The following is a 16,558-nucleotide window of genomic DNA, read 5'->3' on the forward strand; positions in this document are numbered from 1 at the left end:
TATTGATAGTGTTTTCAATTCATTTCTAATTTAATTTCAGCACTGTTTCTGACAGACCCATATATCAAGAACATATCAGAATTTTTTTTAGACAGCTTTTGTGTGCTAACAAAACAAACAAAAAAAAAAGAAAGAAAAAAAAGAGAGATACACAGAAGTTGACCTTTTTCCATTACAGATCAGTGCTGTACATGTGCTTGAAGGCAGGTTGAATCACGGATAGGTTTTACTCACCTTGGTGACCAAAGATGAGGAATAACAGTAACATTTTGAAATACAAGAATGGTTAGTTGTTATGAGACAATTTTAGCAAGAATTAGAATTTTCAAATTTTCCTTACAGGTTAACATTTCTTTAAATTTCGCAATACTCTCTGAAAAATATTTGAAGGCATAGTTCACCCAGAAATGAAAATTCTGCCATTATTTATTTACCCTCAAGTTGTTCCAAAACTGTATTAGTTACTTTCAGCTTTTGAACACAAAAGAAGATATTATGAATAATGTTGGTAACCAAACATACATTGACTTCCATAGTACAAAGAAAAAAAAAATACTACGGAAGTCAATGGCTGTTTGGTTACCAACATTCTTAGGCGACTTCAAAAAATCATCACTGTGCCCAAAGGCTTTTTCAAAGTTCATCAAAATAATGGCATTGATTAACAATAACATACAAAGCAATACAGATGAAGCTAATGCACACTGAAACAAAACATCATCAGCACATCCACTAATCATCACAGCCCAGCAGCTCCATGCGTACAGTTATTCGCTCATGCCACTCCCAGGGCAGAAACCGAACAAATCGGGCAAAGAACGGAGGCTCAAACAAATTCTTTTTGTGTGTGTTGTTGTCTATGTTGCCTTGGAAAATCTGCAAAAAAAAAAAAACATTTAATTTATTCAGAAGAAACGACTATAACTGAATGTAAGACCTGTGTGCTTTGAGGGTTTTGTTATATATAAATAACTAAAGCTGAGTTAGTAGCCTGATAATTCCTTAATTTCCTCTGACTATCCAGATCCCAATGTGTAGAGCTTCGAAGTTCACACTTCACACAGAGAGATTTACTGTATCCAGTAAACAAAACCATGTGATATTGCACCCTACACCCAACTCAAAACACTACAAAATTTACCATTCAAATGTTTGGGGCAGCTAAGTTTTTTTTTTTTTTTTCTGTATAATTTTATTCCGCACAGATACATTAAGTTGATCCTTTCACATTGTTACAAAAATATGTATTTAAAATAAATAATATCCTTCTGAACTTTCTTTTCAGGAAATAATCCTGAAAAAAATTTATCACAGTTTGCACAAAACTATTGAGCAGCACAGTTTTGAAAACTGTTTTCAAATGGACAATAATCAGCACCAAATTAGCAGATTATAATACATTCTCAATGAACAACAGAAACTAAATACATCATTAATTGCTGCTGGAAATTCAGCTTTGTCATCACAGGAATAAATTATACTGATACAGAAAACAGTTATTTAAAATTGCAATAATATTTCACATTTTTATTTTTGATCAGCCTTGGCAGGCATAAGAGACGCAAAAACATTAAAACCGTCTAAGGTTACGTATGTAACCCTGGTTCCTCGAAGGAACGAGACGCTGCGTCGGTGACGCTTTGGGGAACGCCTCTAGCGTGACGTCTCTGAATCACGTGTGTAATCAGTCCAATGGATGGGCGAGACATCATAGGCGGGTGACGTCAGAGACCAGGAAGCATAAAAGCACAAGCGACGAAGCCGGAATCCAGCCTCAAAAGATGAAGAAAGCGCCGGCCAGAGATGCTGTAAGTGTGGCACTGCGACGCAGCGTCTCATTCCTTCAAGGAACCAGGGTTACATACATAACCTTAGACGTTCCTCTTCAGGAACTCGAGCTGCATCGGAGACGCTTTGGGGAATGAGAATGCCCACGCCGCCAGACTTACAAATCTCTGCCTAGTGTGGGAAACTGCACAGCTAAAGCAAGAGAAGGAGTCAGGACCCTGACAGTAATCGGGACAACCCGTCCAATGGCCAAACTTCAGAGGAGTGAGACTTGACCCCCAAGAGAGGGGAGATCAGAGGACTCGAGGCTTCAGGATAGCATCCTAATCCACCGCTTAGCCTAAGCTTCTACTGGCCGGAGGCCTTAGCCTCAGCGCACCGCAGAGGAAACGTGTAACCAGAGGGGTGTCTGCCCACTGACTGGCCACCGAGAGGGGCGCGGTAGGCCGCAATGGCCGCCACGTAGACCTTCAGGGTGGAGTGGGTCAACCCTGCGGAGAGAAGGGCCTGCAGGAACTCCAGCACTGTACCAACCGGGCAGTTAACTGGGTCGAGCTGGCGGTTTCCGCACCAAGAAGTGAAAACTTCCACTTCAAGACATACAGTTTCCTCATTGAGGGAGCTCTGGATTGGAGAACAGTCTCAACAACCTCGGTTGAGAGACCGGAAGCTAAGAGTTGTGCCTCCTCAGAGACCACACCTCCAGCCTCTAAGCTCCATGCGGGGGCGCACCCTCCGCCTGCGAGAGGAGATCTCTCCTGACGGGAACCTCCCAAGGAGTGCCGTCAAAAAGAGAAATCAGGCCATACCCGGCCCGGCCAAAACGGGGCTACTAACAGCAGCCGGACTCCGTCCCAGCGCACTCTCTCCAGAACTCCCGGGAGCAGAGCAATCGGGGGAAAACGTACAGATAAAGCCTCGGCCACATCTGTACCATGACGTCCAGCCCCAGTGGAGCTGGATGAGTCAGAGGAAGCCAGAGGAGACAGTGCAATGTCTCTCGAGTTGCAAACAGATCCACCCGAGTCTGGCCAACTTCTCCAACTGTGCTTCATCACCTCAGTGTGAAGCCGTCATTCCCCGGGCCTCAGCCCCTGCCTCGACAGGATGTCTGTTCCCAAGTTAGATGCCCAGGAATATGGACTGCTCTCAGCAAGAGGAGTTCGTCCTGGGACCACACAAGGATCTGGTACACTAGTTTGTACAAACGGTGTGAGTGCAGACCTCCTTGGTGGTTGATGTAAGAGACCACCGCTGTGTTGTCGGTGCGCACCAACACATGATGATCTCTCAGGTCCAGGAGCTCGAAGCACGGCCAGCATCTCCAGGCAGTTCATATGCCATGTCGGATGGCGACCACTCCACAGACCGCGGGCAGGGTGGCCACTCATGACCGCACCCCAGCCGGTGAGGGACGCGTCCGTCGCTAGCATCACGCGGCGACAAGGAGCTCCCAGCACCGGGCCCTGAGACAAGAACCAAGGCTTTCTCCACATGTCCAAGGCACGTAGGCACCGCCGCGTGACCTTCAGCATGCGAAGTGGGTTTCCCCTCGGGGAGAACCCCTTGGTCTTGAGCCACCTCTGTAGGGATCTTATGTACAGCAGGCCAATAGTATTCACGTTGGACGCAGCTGCCATCAGACCCAGCAATCTCCGAGACTGCTTGACAGAGAGTGACCGGCCTTCTCTCACTCTCACGACTGGAGTGAGGATCGACTCTATCCGAGCAGGTGACATACGTGCCTGCATCGTGGTCCAATCCAACACCACGCCCAGATAAGTGGTTCTCTGTACTGGAGAATGCACACTTTTCTTGGCGTCAAGTCTTAACCCCAGCTCTTACATGTGAGCGAGAATGACATCTCGATGCCGAACCGCCAACCGCTCTGAACGAGCTAATATCAACCAATCTTCGATGTGGTTGAGTTGTGAAAGCGTGGGGTGAGAGTGCAACGCCAGAGGAAGAACCGTATTGGTAGGCTTTTGCCCCCAAAAGCAAACCTCAGGAACTTCCAATGAGGAAGGATGGAGAAGTGCAACTTATGATAGATCGTGACACACCAGTCCTCGGACTTGGTCTGTGCAAGCGTGCTGAACTTCAGTCCCCTGACTGAGCGGTTCAAAAATGCAGATCTAAAATAGGACGCAACACCTCATCCTTCCTCGGAACAGTGAAGTACCGGCTGTAGGACCCGGACTCTGCAACGGGAGGAGGGACCACCTCAATGGCCTCCGTCCTCGAAGAGTGTCTACTTCTGTTCCATTACCAGAGCCTGCTCGGGGCCCACCAAGGTGGAAAGGTCCCCATTGAATTGAGGCGGAAGAGAACCGAACTGGATTCTGTGGCCTCTCACTACAGTGTGCAGGACCCACTGAGACACATTTGGCAGTAGTTTTCACGCTGCCAAATAGTCTACTAAGGGAATCAGCTTCTCGAGACTGATCTCTGGTGTCATCAGAGCAGTTAGCTCGGTGCCCTGAAGCGGCGCACCGGCAGGAGACGGCCGAACTAGCTGCTCTGGAAACCTCCCAGGAGGTCGCGAGCCTCTTAGCACCGCTACGTTTCCGGGCGGTAACTGAGAGAAGCGCTCGCCGGAGACCGCTGCGCCCTGGAACACCGGCAGGGTTGGCAGATCGATCTCCTGAGGGCACTGAGGAGAGACGGGCACAGTGTAATGCGGTGTATACCGCTCTTCCCCAGAGGGGCCTGCCCTCTGAGGTCCTGAGCCACAGCATCAGGACTCTCATAGCTGAAGTCTCCTAAAACAACGGTCCTCAGACCCACGTCGTCTGCTAGGAAGACTAGACCAGATCCTGCTCGGGGCAGGACCCCATGAAGTACACTTGGCAGGGACTCCCATACTGCCATGTGACCTCGTAGGGGAACCAGTCTCGCGAGACTGGCCTCTGGTGCTCTTAGAGCCACTAGCTCGGTGCCCTGAAGTGGCGGACCGGCAGGGGACGACCATACTAGCTGCTCTAGGGACCTCCGTAGAGATCGCGAGCCTCTTAGCACCGCTACGTTTCCGGGCGGTGAACTGAGAGAAGCGCTCGCCGGAGATCGCTGCGCCCTGGAACACTGGCAGCGTTGGCAGATCGATCTCCTGAGGGCCCTGAGGAGAGACGGGCACCGTGTAATGCGGTGTACACCGCTCTTCCCCAGAGGGAGCTGGCCCTCAAAAAGTCCTAAGCCTTATGCATCAGGACGTTATGACGAAGGCTCTCCAGCGAAAATGACGGTCAATAACCAGACGAGAAAACACGGTCTGGAAAAATTCACATCAAACGAAACCAAGAAATATACACGTTGCCTCGGCAGCGCGCTCCTGGTTTTTATTTAGTAAAAATAGTTTTTTTTTTTTTTTTTTTTTAAATAAAAGACCGCTTTGATTGTTTTTTTTTTTTTGCACTCAGTCACACAAACAACATCAATCTCCCAGAGAAAGATGAATGCTGCAGCGAGCTCCGCATCAGAGGAGGAAGAAACCGCAGCGCGGGCTTCCAAACCTCGAGAACGAGCTCTAGATCTAGTGAACACGGGTGGAGATAGGACGATCCCTATACAACACTTCCCCAACACCACTCCCCATTAAAGCTACCCATGTCGCCGCCGTGCCTCAGCAGCAGCGGGACCGCAACCGCGAGATCGCACGCACGGACACACTCCTCGGAGCATGCCCGGCGAGAGCAGCGAGAAAAGCATGGAGCAGCAAGCTCTGCCTCAGAGGGGGAAGAAACCGCAGCGCGGGCTTCCAAGCCTCGAGAACGAGCTCTACATCTAGTGAACACAGGTGGAGATAGGACGAGCCGTCTCCAACCCGTTCGCCAGATCATGTGCGATTCCCGTGATCTCGGTCGCCGCCGTGCCTCAGCAGCAGCGGGACCGCAACCGCGAGATCGCACGCACGGACACACTCTCCTCGGAGCGTGCCCGGCGAGAGCGGAGCGCTTAACAGCGAGAAAAGCACAATCAGCCCCCCGAGAGCCGACTGCGCGAGCTCCACTCCTCATTAAAGCTGCTCATTATAATATCAGAATAATATGCTTGCTTGTGTAACTGATGCTTGTGCAACTGGCGAGCTCATCGACGCCTTTCACATCAATCTCCTCAGAGAAAGACAGGAAGAGCGTCGCGCCCTCTCACCAGGGAGAAAGTACCGCAAACGCGGGCTTCCGAAACCCCGAGAGCGGGCGCCGGATCCGGTGGTTAAGGAAGAAGATAGGGACTTGCCCGTCTACATTCCTTCCAGCGGATCCGAAAGCGAAAGCCGCGAGCGCAACCACCGCTCCGCCTCGGCGAAAGCGGGGCTGGCACTGCGAGAAACGCCAGTGAAGGCTCCCTCCTCAAAGAGAGCCTTCTGAGAGTGAAGCAAAATGCTCGCATCGCAGCCGTCAACTCCCTCGAGAGCTGATTCTGCGCGCTTCACTCTCAAGCAGACAACACACAAACTGCGTGTGTCCCTACCCTTTTTCTTTGCGGGCAGGGAAAACACACAGCCTGAACGCTGCCTGCTCTCGCCCAAGACTTCTCTTGATTGAAGTCTTTGACAAAAGGAGCTTATCAGTGGACAAACAACACTAAATAAGACTCACAAACAGATAGCAACTGACACACACACAGAGCGCTTGCTGAAGACAGAAGGCCGGATAGCGGCTTCGCCGCTCGTGCTTTTATGCTTCCTGGTCTATGACGTCACCCCCGCCTATGACGTCTCGCCCATCCATTGGACTGATTACACACGTGATTCAGAGACGTCACGCTAGAGGCGTTCCCCAAAGCGTCACCGACGCAGCTCGAGTTCCTGAAGAGGAAAGTCACTTACAATCTCACTTACTGACCCCAAACCTTGGAACAGTAGTGTATATTTAAAATAAAGATCATTGTCATTGCTGAAACCTTATCTGTTCTCATTATTTGATCCTTCACAATGCTCCAAGATTGTCCATCATCACTGTATGCAATCTTAAAGGCTGAAACAAACTGCACAACTCCAAAGTCTTTTGCTCCCTGAGTGATGATGCCTGTGATTCTTTTAGGTTTCTCCAGAGCCAGCTGTCACATAAGAGAAAACGCATTAAAACATACAGTAAGAGACAAATGTCAGACTCTGCAATTATTAAACTAATTGATATCAAAGCTAAAAAATAGGATAGTGTAAATTATTAATTTAGAGAGTTATTACTGTCTTTACACAGATCTATGCATATCATGTTATGACTGTTTTAAAGCATAACTGAATTATGATTTCAAGGACTGTTTTTCACAGCTTTGTAAAAAAAATAGACACAACGTCTCACAGTCTCACCTGGAGCCACTCTGAACGGTTGTTGTTCGCTGCCGCCCAAGCGTTAGTCTTGCCTTGTTTGTCCAGGCGAGCGTAGTAGGGGTACCAGGTAAAGGCATCAATACCCCAGGTGCGGAAGCTACTAGATGCCGTAAGCTGCACATCAGAGATGAGACGGGACTTCATGCCCAGCGGATTGGTGCAACCAACTGTTCTGGAGTGCACTGTCATATTAGGAAAAATGAGAGTGCTAAATGGCTAAGAATGAGTAAAAATTAAAATAAAAAACTATTAGTATAAAAATAGTGATTCATAGTTAATTCAACTGCAATTGCAGTACCATTAAGCTCACAGCCCACAAGTTCCATCCGGAGAGTACAAGCTTTACGGCACACCACAGGAATTACACGTATATACTGGGTCACAATGGGAGGGTCAAACATGTTTGTCTTAGTTCCATCGTTGTCTGTATTTCCGAAAAACACCTGAAAAAAAAACAAGAGTTATAGTCAAGAGGATAAATATTAGCTTTTAACACACCAGGAAGACAAGATTTGTAAAGTTTCTCACTTTGTCTTTTCTCTGGCCATCCACTCTGTACACTGTGTAGGATTTGCCATCAAAGCTGGACGCAACCTTGAAAGCCTTGACAAACTCAGCTGTCCCCATGCGGCTGGCTCCTTGGGTGATGATTCCAGTGAGACGCATCTTCTTCTGCATGTTAACCTAAAATGACAAAATCAAGGACAGGAAGTGTGAACATCTTTTCAGATGTACACAAAAAGAAACTGAATCCCTCTGTCCTATTTTGTTCAGTTGTCAGTTGTCACACAAACATCTCAAAAGGACCCCCCAGCTATTGTTTTAGATTTTTTTTTTTTTTTTTTTTTTGAGGTAAAGAGGACCATTTTATTAAAAGGTTTCAGTAAATGGGCTGATTGGCAAACCTCAATCCAGGGGTTACTGTCTTGGGGTGCGGAGCTCCAGGCATTCACAAGGCCCTGGTTATTGAGGCGTGCGAGCTCCGGTCCCCAGTGCTGCAGCCCCAGAATGCCAGAGTGTACAGAGGAAGCCGAGATCTGGGACTCTACGATTCCTCCTTCCTCCATCCCCAGCAGAGATATGCAGCCTGCACCATAATATAGTGTGAGTACCATTTAATAGGGCATGAAGTCTACTTTGTTTTGCATGGCATACTGCTACTTGGTTTATTCATTAATTAGCTGTACCTCAAATACTCTGGATTTGTAGCGAAACACTCAAAACTCAATGATATGGCACTCTAAAATGTTATTCAAAATTAAGAGGCTAAATTAAACACTGCCACCAGGAAAATATTGGTTGTGTATAAAAACTCACGTAGCTGGCATTGCTTCCCAATGTATGGAGAAGGGCAATGGCAGGTGTAGTCCCCATCCAGATCACGACACAGGCCTCCATTCTTACAAGGCTGGTTTGCACAGTCATTCACATCTGTGTAAGGATACCAAAAATAATACAGTAAGTATACAGTAATTTGGAAATGTTGTAATGGGACACTTCTCTGCAAAAGAAGGGAGATGTCATGTAACTGCAGCTGAAGTATGTATAATTAAGTGTGGTGACAAAGGTGTGGGGCGGCACAATGCTCAGCCTATGCGCCTACGCAGGTGGCTGAAGGATCTCTAATTTAAAAGGGGACAGAGTTCTGTGTGGAGCACTGGGTGGGAGTCTAGTCTGCATTGCCAGTAAACTGCTTAAAAATTGCAACTACAGCATGTTTACTGAAAGTAAACACTTTACATGATGTTTGTTAGTATAATTTTCTTCTTATTAAAGTACAATTATTAATTAAAGTCAAAACTGGCTTATTGCAGTTATTATACATCTTCACTAGGGGGCAAACTTCTTCTCTCAGAAATATATGGTATAAATTATATAAATTGTAAGACAAATATAATTTTTCACTGTGTACATGACCATTCAAAGATACGGGTTCAGTCATTTTATTTACTTATTTGTTGAAGAAATTACTACATTTATTCAGCAATGATGCATTAAATTGATCAAAAGTGACAGGTAAGACTTTTATAATGTTACAAAATATTTCTGTTTCAAATAATTGCTGTTCTTTTGAACTTTCTATTCACCAAAAAATACTGATATATCAGTTTAACACAAAAATATGAACAAAAATATTTATATTATCTACACATTTAATATATATGTAGTATGTGTTTGTGTGAATACATATATATTTACTATAATTTAATTCCTGTGGTGGTTTCTGTTTGAATATATATATATAAATGATTTCTAAAGCACAGGAAAATTGAATGATAAAATATTAAAGTTATTTTAAATTGTAATAGTACTTCACAATATAAAAAAGTTATTTTAAATTGTAATAGTATTTCACAATATTACCGCTTTGACAGTATTTTTCATACTGTAAATACAGCCTTGGTATTCATTAGAGACTTCTTAAAAAAAAGTAAGTAAATAAATAAATAAATCCTAAATCCCAAAAATTTAAACATAGTGTATATTATTCTGCAGGCTGCTTTTTACCCCGTTTGGCCTTGGGAAAGTATTACAGAACTAACAGCCAAAAAATTCTAGCTGATACATGCAGAAATGCTGTGTTTCTTATTGTTTTGTTCACAAAACAACACAGAAAGGCTGTAATAGAAAAGAAAACACGTCCCAACAACAGAAGTTGTTTTGCTCCTAAACTGTTAAGAGGATTGAAGAACACAAAAAACCTGATTCTGCTCAAGGCCTGGATATATATGTGGCAAACTGGCACACACACACACACACACACACACATACACATGCATTCACATAAGCAAACACACCTGTGCAGTGACAACCCGACAAGATTCAATAATTCTAGGTCAGATGTGCTCCTGAAAAAGATGTCTTGAGGACTCTTTTTTTATATTGCAAGCTATGAATTTATATAATATCAGAGCAGCATCTATACATATTACATATATATTACAAGAAAGCAACTTAACAGTCTGCCGAATAATCCAAACAAACATGTAAAATAACAAATTAGATTTAGTTTCAGGGTCAGTTGCTTTTCATCCTTTAATGAGTGTTTGAATTTGGCAGGACATTCGATGGAAGCGTTTAGAACATTCTTAATGCCCCAAGGCTGGTCTGTACTGTTCTTCTTAGTATAAAACCTCTTTGGCTTGATTAAGTCTTGCCTAATTGCACTGAAGCTGTCTGTAAGGCATGTCCCTGTGCCAATGCTAGTCTAATATTTCTAAAACCAGTATTTTTCACATTGCATTTTAACCCCATTGATGCATGAATTATTAAATAACAAAAAAAAAAAAAATCTTCAAATTTCTCCTTACTTCAAAACAAGCATATAAATATTTCCAATATCCTTTTTAGTTTTACAAAACGATGTATTATGCATCGGTCCACTGCAATTTAGTAGTAGAGGAGTTCAGAGGTGTGTGGTGAATCACCACTTTCATCAGTCGTTTTTAATGAGTCATAAATAAAAATCACAATGCCATATAAAGAGGACAGCTGCTGTGTTCATGCCATGTCGTAATTACCATAATTACTAGATGACACCCTGGACATTCTACTCGGAGCTGTCCTCACATCCTCAGCCTATGAATTATTAATTAACTATGACAACAAGTAACAGTTGCTATGCAAATGCTTTATTAATAAACTTATAGGTTTAGCTTTATTTAACTGTGTTCTAGCTACTTGAAATTGTATTGTATGCCTTTTCTTTATTTTCAGATAAATCTTGCATTAAGATATTAACAACAATCAATTATATCTGAAATATTATGAAATCACTACTTTTTAGTGTTGAAGCTGCTGCTATTTTTGAACATTTCCACATGACATTGCCGTGGTCAGTTTTAACGCAAGTCAGAATGTCGTAATTAAGGTAATTCCAACATAGAACAAACACACCACATTATATAGAATTACAAGTATGGATCCTTTGTAACCAACCATTGTGCTTTGGATATAACATCATAATCTGAATGGTTAAAAATGGCTTTAATAGATGTGTCCACTATAGAGGACCTCAGGTAGCAGAGAGTTAAATCATACATAGAAATGGACTTGTGTGGACCGGAAAATTTTAACAAAGCCTATTTAAAACTCAGTATGGTTACAGCTCTCTTTAACCACCACTGACTGCTCAACTTCCTGGGTGTGTCTGGTGTTTACACCAGTCCCATTGTACAGTACATTTATAAGCTTGACGTCAATGAAACAAAGTAGAACAAATGATGTAGCACGCAGTAACTGAATTGTAGGTCTCTGTGGGCCTGCAGCCACAAGAAGATTCATATGCTTTAAAATGAAATAACCACCAAATGCATCATAGGAACTTCACATATTACATAATTGGGCACAAATGAGTTTCAGTCAATTTGTGCATAATAGGGGTCGCACATCGGATGAGAAGCGCAGCACCGCCATCAAGGACAACTCACAGGTATCACACTGGATGCATCGCGTTCAGTTCAAGACAGCAGTCCAGGGCCGTGCAGAGACCTTTGGAGTATAAAAAGTATAAAAGGGGCACATGGAACACACTTTTAATAGGGCTGTGCTCTTTGCTAATTTGTGTATCGAAACGGATGCTTCTGTATTGATACAGCAGCAAATGCCGTGACGCAGTTTTGAAAAAGAAACACAGAAAGACCATTTTAAGTTTAAAAGCTAACGATTTTTTTCTTTGCACCTCTTAATTACTCTGGAATTAGAAACTGAACTATATTATTATTATCATTGAGTTAACATGGTATGGTGGTTTTGCTGTTGTAAACACTACTGTTGTTGTTGTTGTAGAAATAAAAATATTTGTCTTTTTTAAAATAGAATTCTATTCTAATCCTGTTCTGAATGTATTCATTTTTTGAATGATAATTATAATAAAAACAGGATTGATAATTATTAATTCGAAGGATGAGAAAATCAGTATAAGCCTGTTTTATCAGTGTTGTGATAATTATTTTAATGCACTCTACGGTTTTAAATAAATACTGTAATAATAATAGTTCAAAATATGAATAGTTTTTAGTCAGATAACATAAAAAATACAAGATCCCTTGACGCCCTTTAAACTTTTCTCAATCAAACAGCAAGAACGAAAGAGAACAGAAAACTTTGTTTATATTGCTTTGTGTAGAACAACATTAGCTGCATTTTTAATATTTAATAAATATTAAATTTTAATAAAATGTAAATTCATCCCCTTCACTTTATTCGGGCAGGTGGTTTCACGTAGAGGTTTCTAGATTTAAATCTAGATTTAAATTCAAAGAGACAGTTGTCGATAGTCTCTGCATGACCTGACGTTTTATTCGTATCCAAAATGAGGAGATGTGAACATTACAGAGCGCTGAACACTCTCATGCAGTGCATGTTTCATTCATACTCGAAGCCTGAGGGCGCTCTCGCGCAGAAAGTACAAAACGGACTCAGAGAAGTAATAACTTATGACGTGCAGGAAATCTCGAATATGGACAAACGCATCTGGCTATCGCTGTAGCTGAGTTGAATAAAAAGCAGAAACATTACTGATAAAACGTGAAGACAATAAACACACGATTGCGAAAATATATGGTTTATGTGTGTTTTTCAAGTTATCTCCAGGTAATAAATAAATAAACTGTTTGAATAATGCAGTACTGATTGACATATCATTTCGTATAGAAACTATAAGATACATTTCCTGCCTTATTCTGTGATAAAAATTGGAAAAAGGTGTTCGTAGTAGCCTTTATAAACCAGTCATAAAATTGTCATTAGGAAAATATTGAACAAAAATATTAGAGCCCCTTGCTGCAGCTATAGTTACTTCCAAAGGCTACATCAGCAATATAAACAACAGCTGTGCATGCTCTCTTCACATCGTTCTTGTAAAATAATAATAAGATCTCCACTTACCGGCAACTGCAGACAATGATGCGCTAAATTACTGAAGGTGTCTGAACGTGATAGATCATCCCGGATGAGATCGTCAGGTGAAAGGTCATCATGTGGATAATTTACGGCTAAATTATTATTCATTAATTTTACTTATAGTTAGATTGGGCAGGCCCTCACAAAAGGGCATTTAATTAAATAAAAATTTAAAAAATTCACTTGACAAAAGGGCAATTTGGGCATCAAGGGGAAAAGGCACTGCAAGTGCCTGCAGCAGTCAGTTAATCTAATCACCAAACAGGCAAATGTTCACTTCAAGAATGAACAAAGTAGCGTTGATGAGTTTAAAGGTATTTGACAAAAAAGAGCAAACTGTGAGTGGCGTGTCAAGATTTTGAACAGCGTCCTGAGCTGCTGAGGACAGTCACAGAGTGGTGTCGCCGATAGAAAACTGTTCAAATTTTAAAGACGTGACGTGGTGCGGTGGTAAGCTGTTGGTTTTATTAAAATAGGACAAAGATTTTGTATTATTTTGTATTTACACAGAAATTTGTTCTTCTACTTTTTATGAATAAGGCCCAATGTGTGTGCTTGTTCAGTTTTGTTCAAATGTAAGTTTTCTTTTTTTTATACAAACTTCCCCTATTAATTAGTGCAACAGATATTGATGGTCTGATGTAAATCTGAAATAAGTGGTACAAAACTTACTGATATGGCAGTGTGCACCTTCAAACCCAGGTTGGCATTTGCACACATATTCATTAAAAACATCTCCTCTTCCAGAGTTAGCGATCACCTCACATGTCCCATCGTTTTTACACGGGTTTGGAATACAAGGACCTGCAGTGGAAACAGTTAAAAGTTCTGATGTGAGTATCAAAATAGGGACAAACCCATAGGAAAGAAAAAAAAATCATCCTCAGTTGAAGCTGTAATAATAGGATGCACAGTGAAACGTTGTGCGTATTTGTGTTTGCATCAAAGGTTTCTATTTACAGCGTGTTTTTGCAGGGATAGGTAATGTAGCTAATCACTGACATATCTGCAATGGTCAATCAGAGGTGTTTAAGTCAGTTAGAATCCTGCTGAAAGTGCGGGAATATTTGTGAACTTGTGCTAAGTTATGCATGCTGGCGAATCATCTCGCTATAACAAACAAAGTGTTAATCTGCTGTAAATAAGATATTCACTGTGCAGTGGAAAGAGCTTCATTAATTATAATGGAACTGTTTGTAAGATCACAGTGAACTGAGATGAGTGTCAAATTTTTAGCGATTATAAAGGGAGTGCTCTTTGCGCACTTTCTAGACTACTGTATATATAATACATTCAGAATTTGAATTCAAGTTTTGTTTTTCAAACTGCTAAGAGGACCAATGGCCACATACACACTGGAGTGATATCCACTTATAGCCTAAATACAGGATTCACTTCCATAATTGCAATGAGTGACATAGTAATAACCATAGCAATGAATGGGACAAAAATACAATACTCCCAAATAGATGAGGCTAGAGCACACTCACTAATTTCAGAAACACCCTCAGTGATTTGATTCTGGAGCCGGGCCTACTTGAGATCATTTGAATTGTTCTTCCTAGACAGCAATGAGATTTAAAGAAATCAAATGTAAACTCATTCCCATGTCTCTCATATTTTTCTTCTAAAGAAAGTAGTAATCTGATGTCTCCTTGTTTCTGAAAAAAATAATAATAATCTCAACAAGGTTTCAAACTGTGTTCATTTTCCAAGACACCAAAATCTGCCATCGGAAATCAGAACACATATTACAAAATCCAAGCATTTTTTACAATTTCTACTCTACGCAATTATTATTATTATTACGTTTTCTAAGCTATGAAAGAGCAACTTCTGAGCAGTAAGGCTTTCCACAGGGAACAGGTTGATCCATGTGAACCTAATCTGAAATTCAAATGAGCAGTAAACCGGGAAATTCAGACAAACATCATTTCTGACCATTCTCAGTGGCATTGCAAGTATCTCCAGCAAATCCTTCAGCACAGATGCAGAAGAAGGGATCTTCTCCAATGCCAGTCACACACGTCCCTCCATTATGACACAGGTTCACCTTGCAGTAATCTCCTACAGAGACACACATAAGCAGGAGTGACTGGAATTAGATCTTATTTTATAATTCAACAACAGACAGAGTGGTCCTGCATATTAAGCTTCGAGAGATACAAAGGTATAAAAAGGGAAAGAACACTTTTCATGCTTCTCAACATGATCAGGAGAGTACAAAAGATAAGAGATGTGAGCAGCATAGGCAATGCACATAGTGAATTTTCAAAAGCAGATGTATACTTTCAAGGGTAGGAAAGGTTCTGTGATATTTCTAGATAAGTGAACATGAAATAGAGCTCATATTGTGTTATTGTTATGTGTATAAGTATCAGTGCAGCACAAAATGTATGCAAAGCAAACAGATAAATAACAAATAACACAAAAGAGCGGCCTAATTAAAGGCAGCTCATGTTTTGTTTGGGAAGTATCAGGATACATTGCGCTTCTTTACGGCTGACCAACATTACAGAAAAGGCATGAACAGAATGTAAGCACATAAAATGCTCTTAGGCACACATTTCTAAGATGAGTGAATGTTACACAACGTGCTCTCTGGAAAGCTGGGAGATTTGTGCCATGTTTACCCTCTGAGCTCATTAAGATTAGATGTAGAATGGGGTTCTTTGAATATGCTTGAGCAAGAAATTAAAGGCACTTTCCTATACAACAATGCACAGATTTATTTTCCAGAATTTTGTAGTTGTGAATCATATTATCCAGTCGAGTGCAAATCTCTTTCCACCTCCCTGCACTGGATTGGATTTGTTCTGTCCTCAAAATGGACCGGACGTCTCTGTTTCATCCGGACGGTTAGAGATCCACATACTAAATCATCTGAATTTCATTTAGCAGGATAATATAATTATTTGGATAGAATAAATAAGATATAATGAATAAGGCAAATAAAGAGAAATCATAGTACACAAGGATTTTTTTTCTTTTCTTTTTTTGAACATAAGATTTTTTTTTAACTATTAAACGTATGTTACGATACAGATGCCTTTTGTACAAGATGGTCTAAACCAGACTCAGGGAAAAAGATACACTGCATGAAGAAAACAAAACTGTGAAATGTTCATTAACCACAAATAAACTTCTTCATACAATAAGAAACATTCACTATTTAAGTACTGTAATACCTGCAGTATCATTTCCTTGTTTTCTGTATCATAACAGGAAAAAGATGTCCATAACTATTGTTAAAAGTAAAAGAGGCAAAAGCTCAAATTATTTAACTAACGTTACAATGAAGCAGTGACACCCAATACTTTTATGAAGGTTAAAAAAAAAAAAAAAGCATTTTAAAAAGTACTTAGAATTTAAGTTACTCACCATTCACGATACAAATGCTACAAATTACTAAACTGACGAAAACTATTATACAGGACTGAGTTAGGCTAATGGTATTCATATTGGTACTCCACTGTGTGATTCTTTTCAAAGTCCCGGAGCGATTTCTTTACCGCTAGGTCTCCTGACGTCATCCCC

The 16,558-nt window shown here is 41.6% G+C and overlaps 1 protein-coding gene across 1 annotated transcript; it reads right to left on the reverse strand.

Moving 5' to 3' along the window:
- On the reverse strand, positions 1–16,550 carry LOC109096247 (lactadherin-like). Its single transcript, XM_042760655.1, has 10 exons — positions 16,403–16,550; positions 14,963–15,088; positions 13,694–13,825; positions 8,435–8,548; positions 8,023–8,204; positions 7,646–7,801; positions 7,416–7,560; positions 7,097–7,299; positions 6,688–6,843; positions 1–876 (listed from the first exon to the last, which is right to left on the reverse strand). The coding sequence occupies exons 1-10, from the start codon at positions 16,479–16,481 to the stop codon at positions 733–735; spliced, it is 1,437 nt and encodes a 478-aa protein (XP_042616589.1). The 5' UTR covers positions 16,482–16,550; the 3' UTR covers positions 1–732.
- Positions 16,551–16,558: the final 8 nt, after the last annotated feature.

Source organism: Cyprinus carpio, chromosome A7, assembly GCF_018340385.1.
Source record: "Cyprinus carpio isolate SPL01 chromosome A7, ASM1834038v1, whole genome shotgun sequence".
Taxonomy (NCBI): domain Eukaryota; kingdom Metazoa; phylum Chordata; class Actinopteri; order Cypriniformes; family Cyprinidae; genus Cyprinus; species Cyprinus carpio.

What these genes read in the sequence shown, in the direction of transcription:
- LOC109096247 (XM_042760655.1), bottom strand. Translation starts at nt 16,481, where the DNA reads ATGAATACCATTAGCCTAACTCAGTCCTGTATAATAGTTTTCGTCAGT. An exon ending in TTGCAATGCCACTGAGAATG is followed by an intron (nt 13,826 to 14,962) that starts GTCAGAAATGAT and finishes TTTCCACTGCAG; the next exon opens with GTCCTTGTATTCCAAACCCG. An exon ending in AGGTGCACACTGCCATATCA is followed by an intron (nt 8,549 to 13,693) that starts GTAAGTTTTGTA and finishes ATCCTTACACAG; the next exon opens with ATGTGAATGACTGTGCAAAC.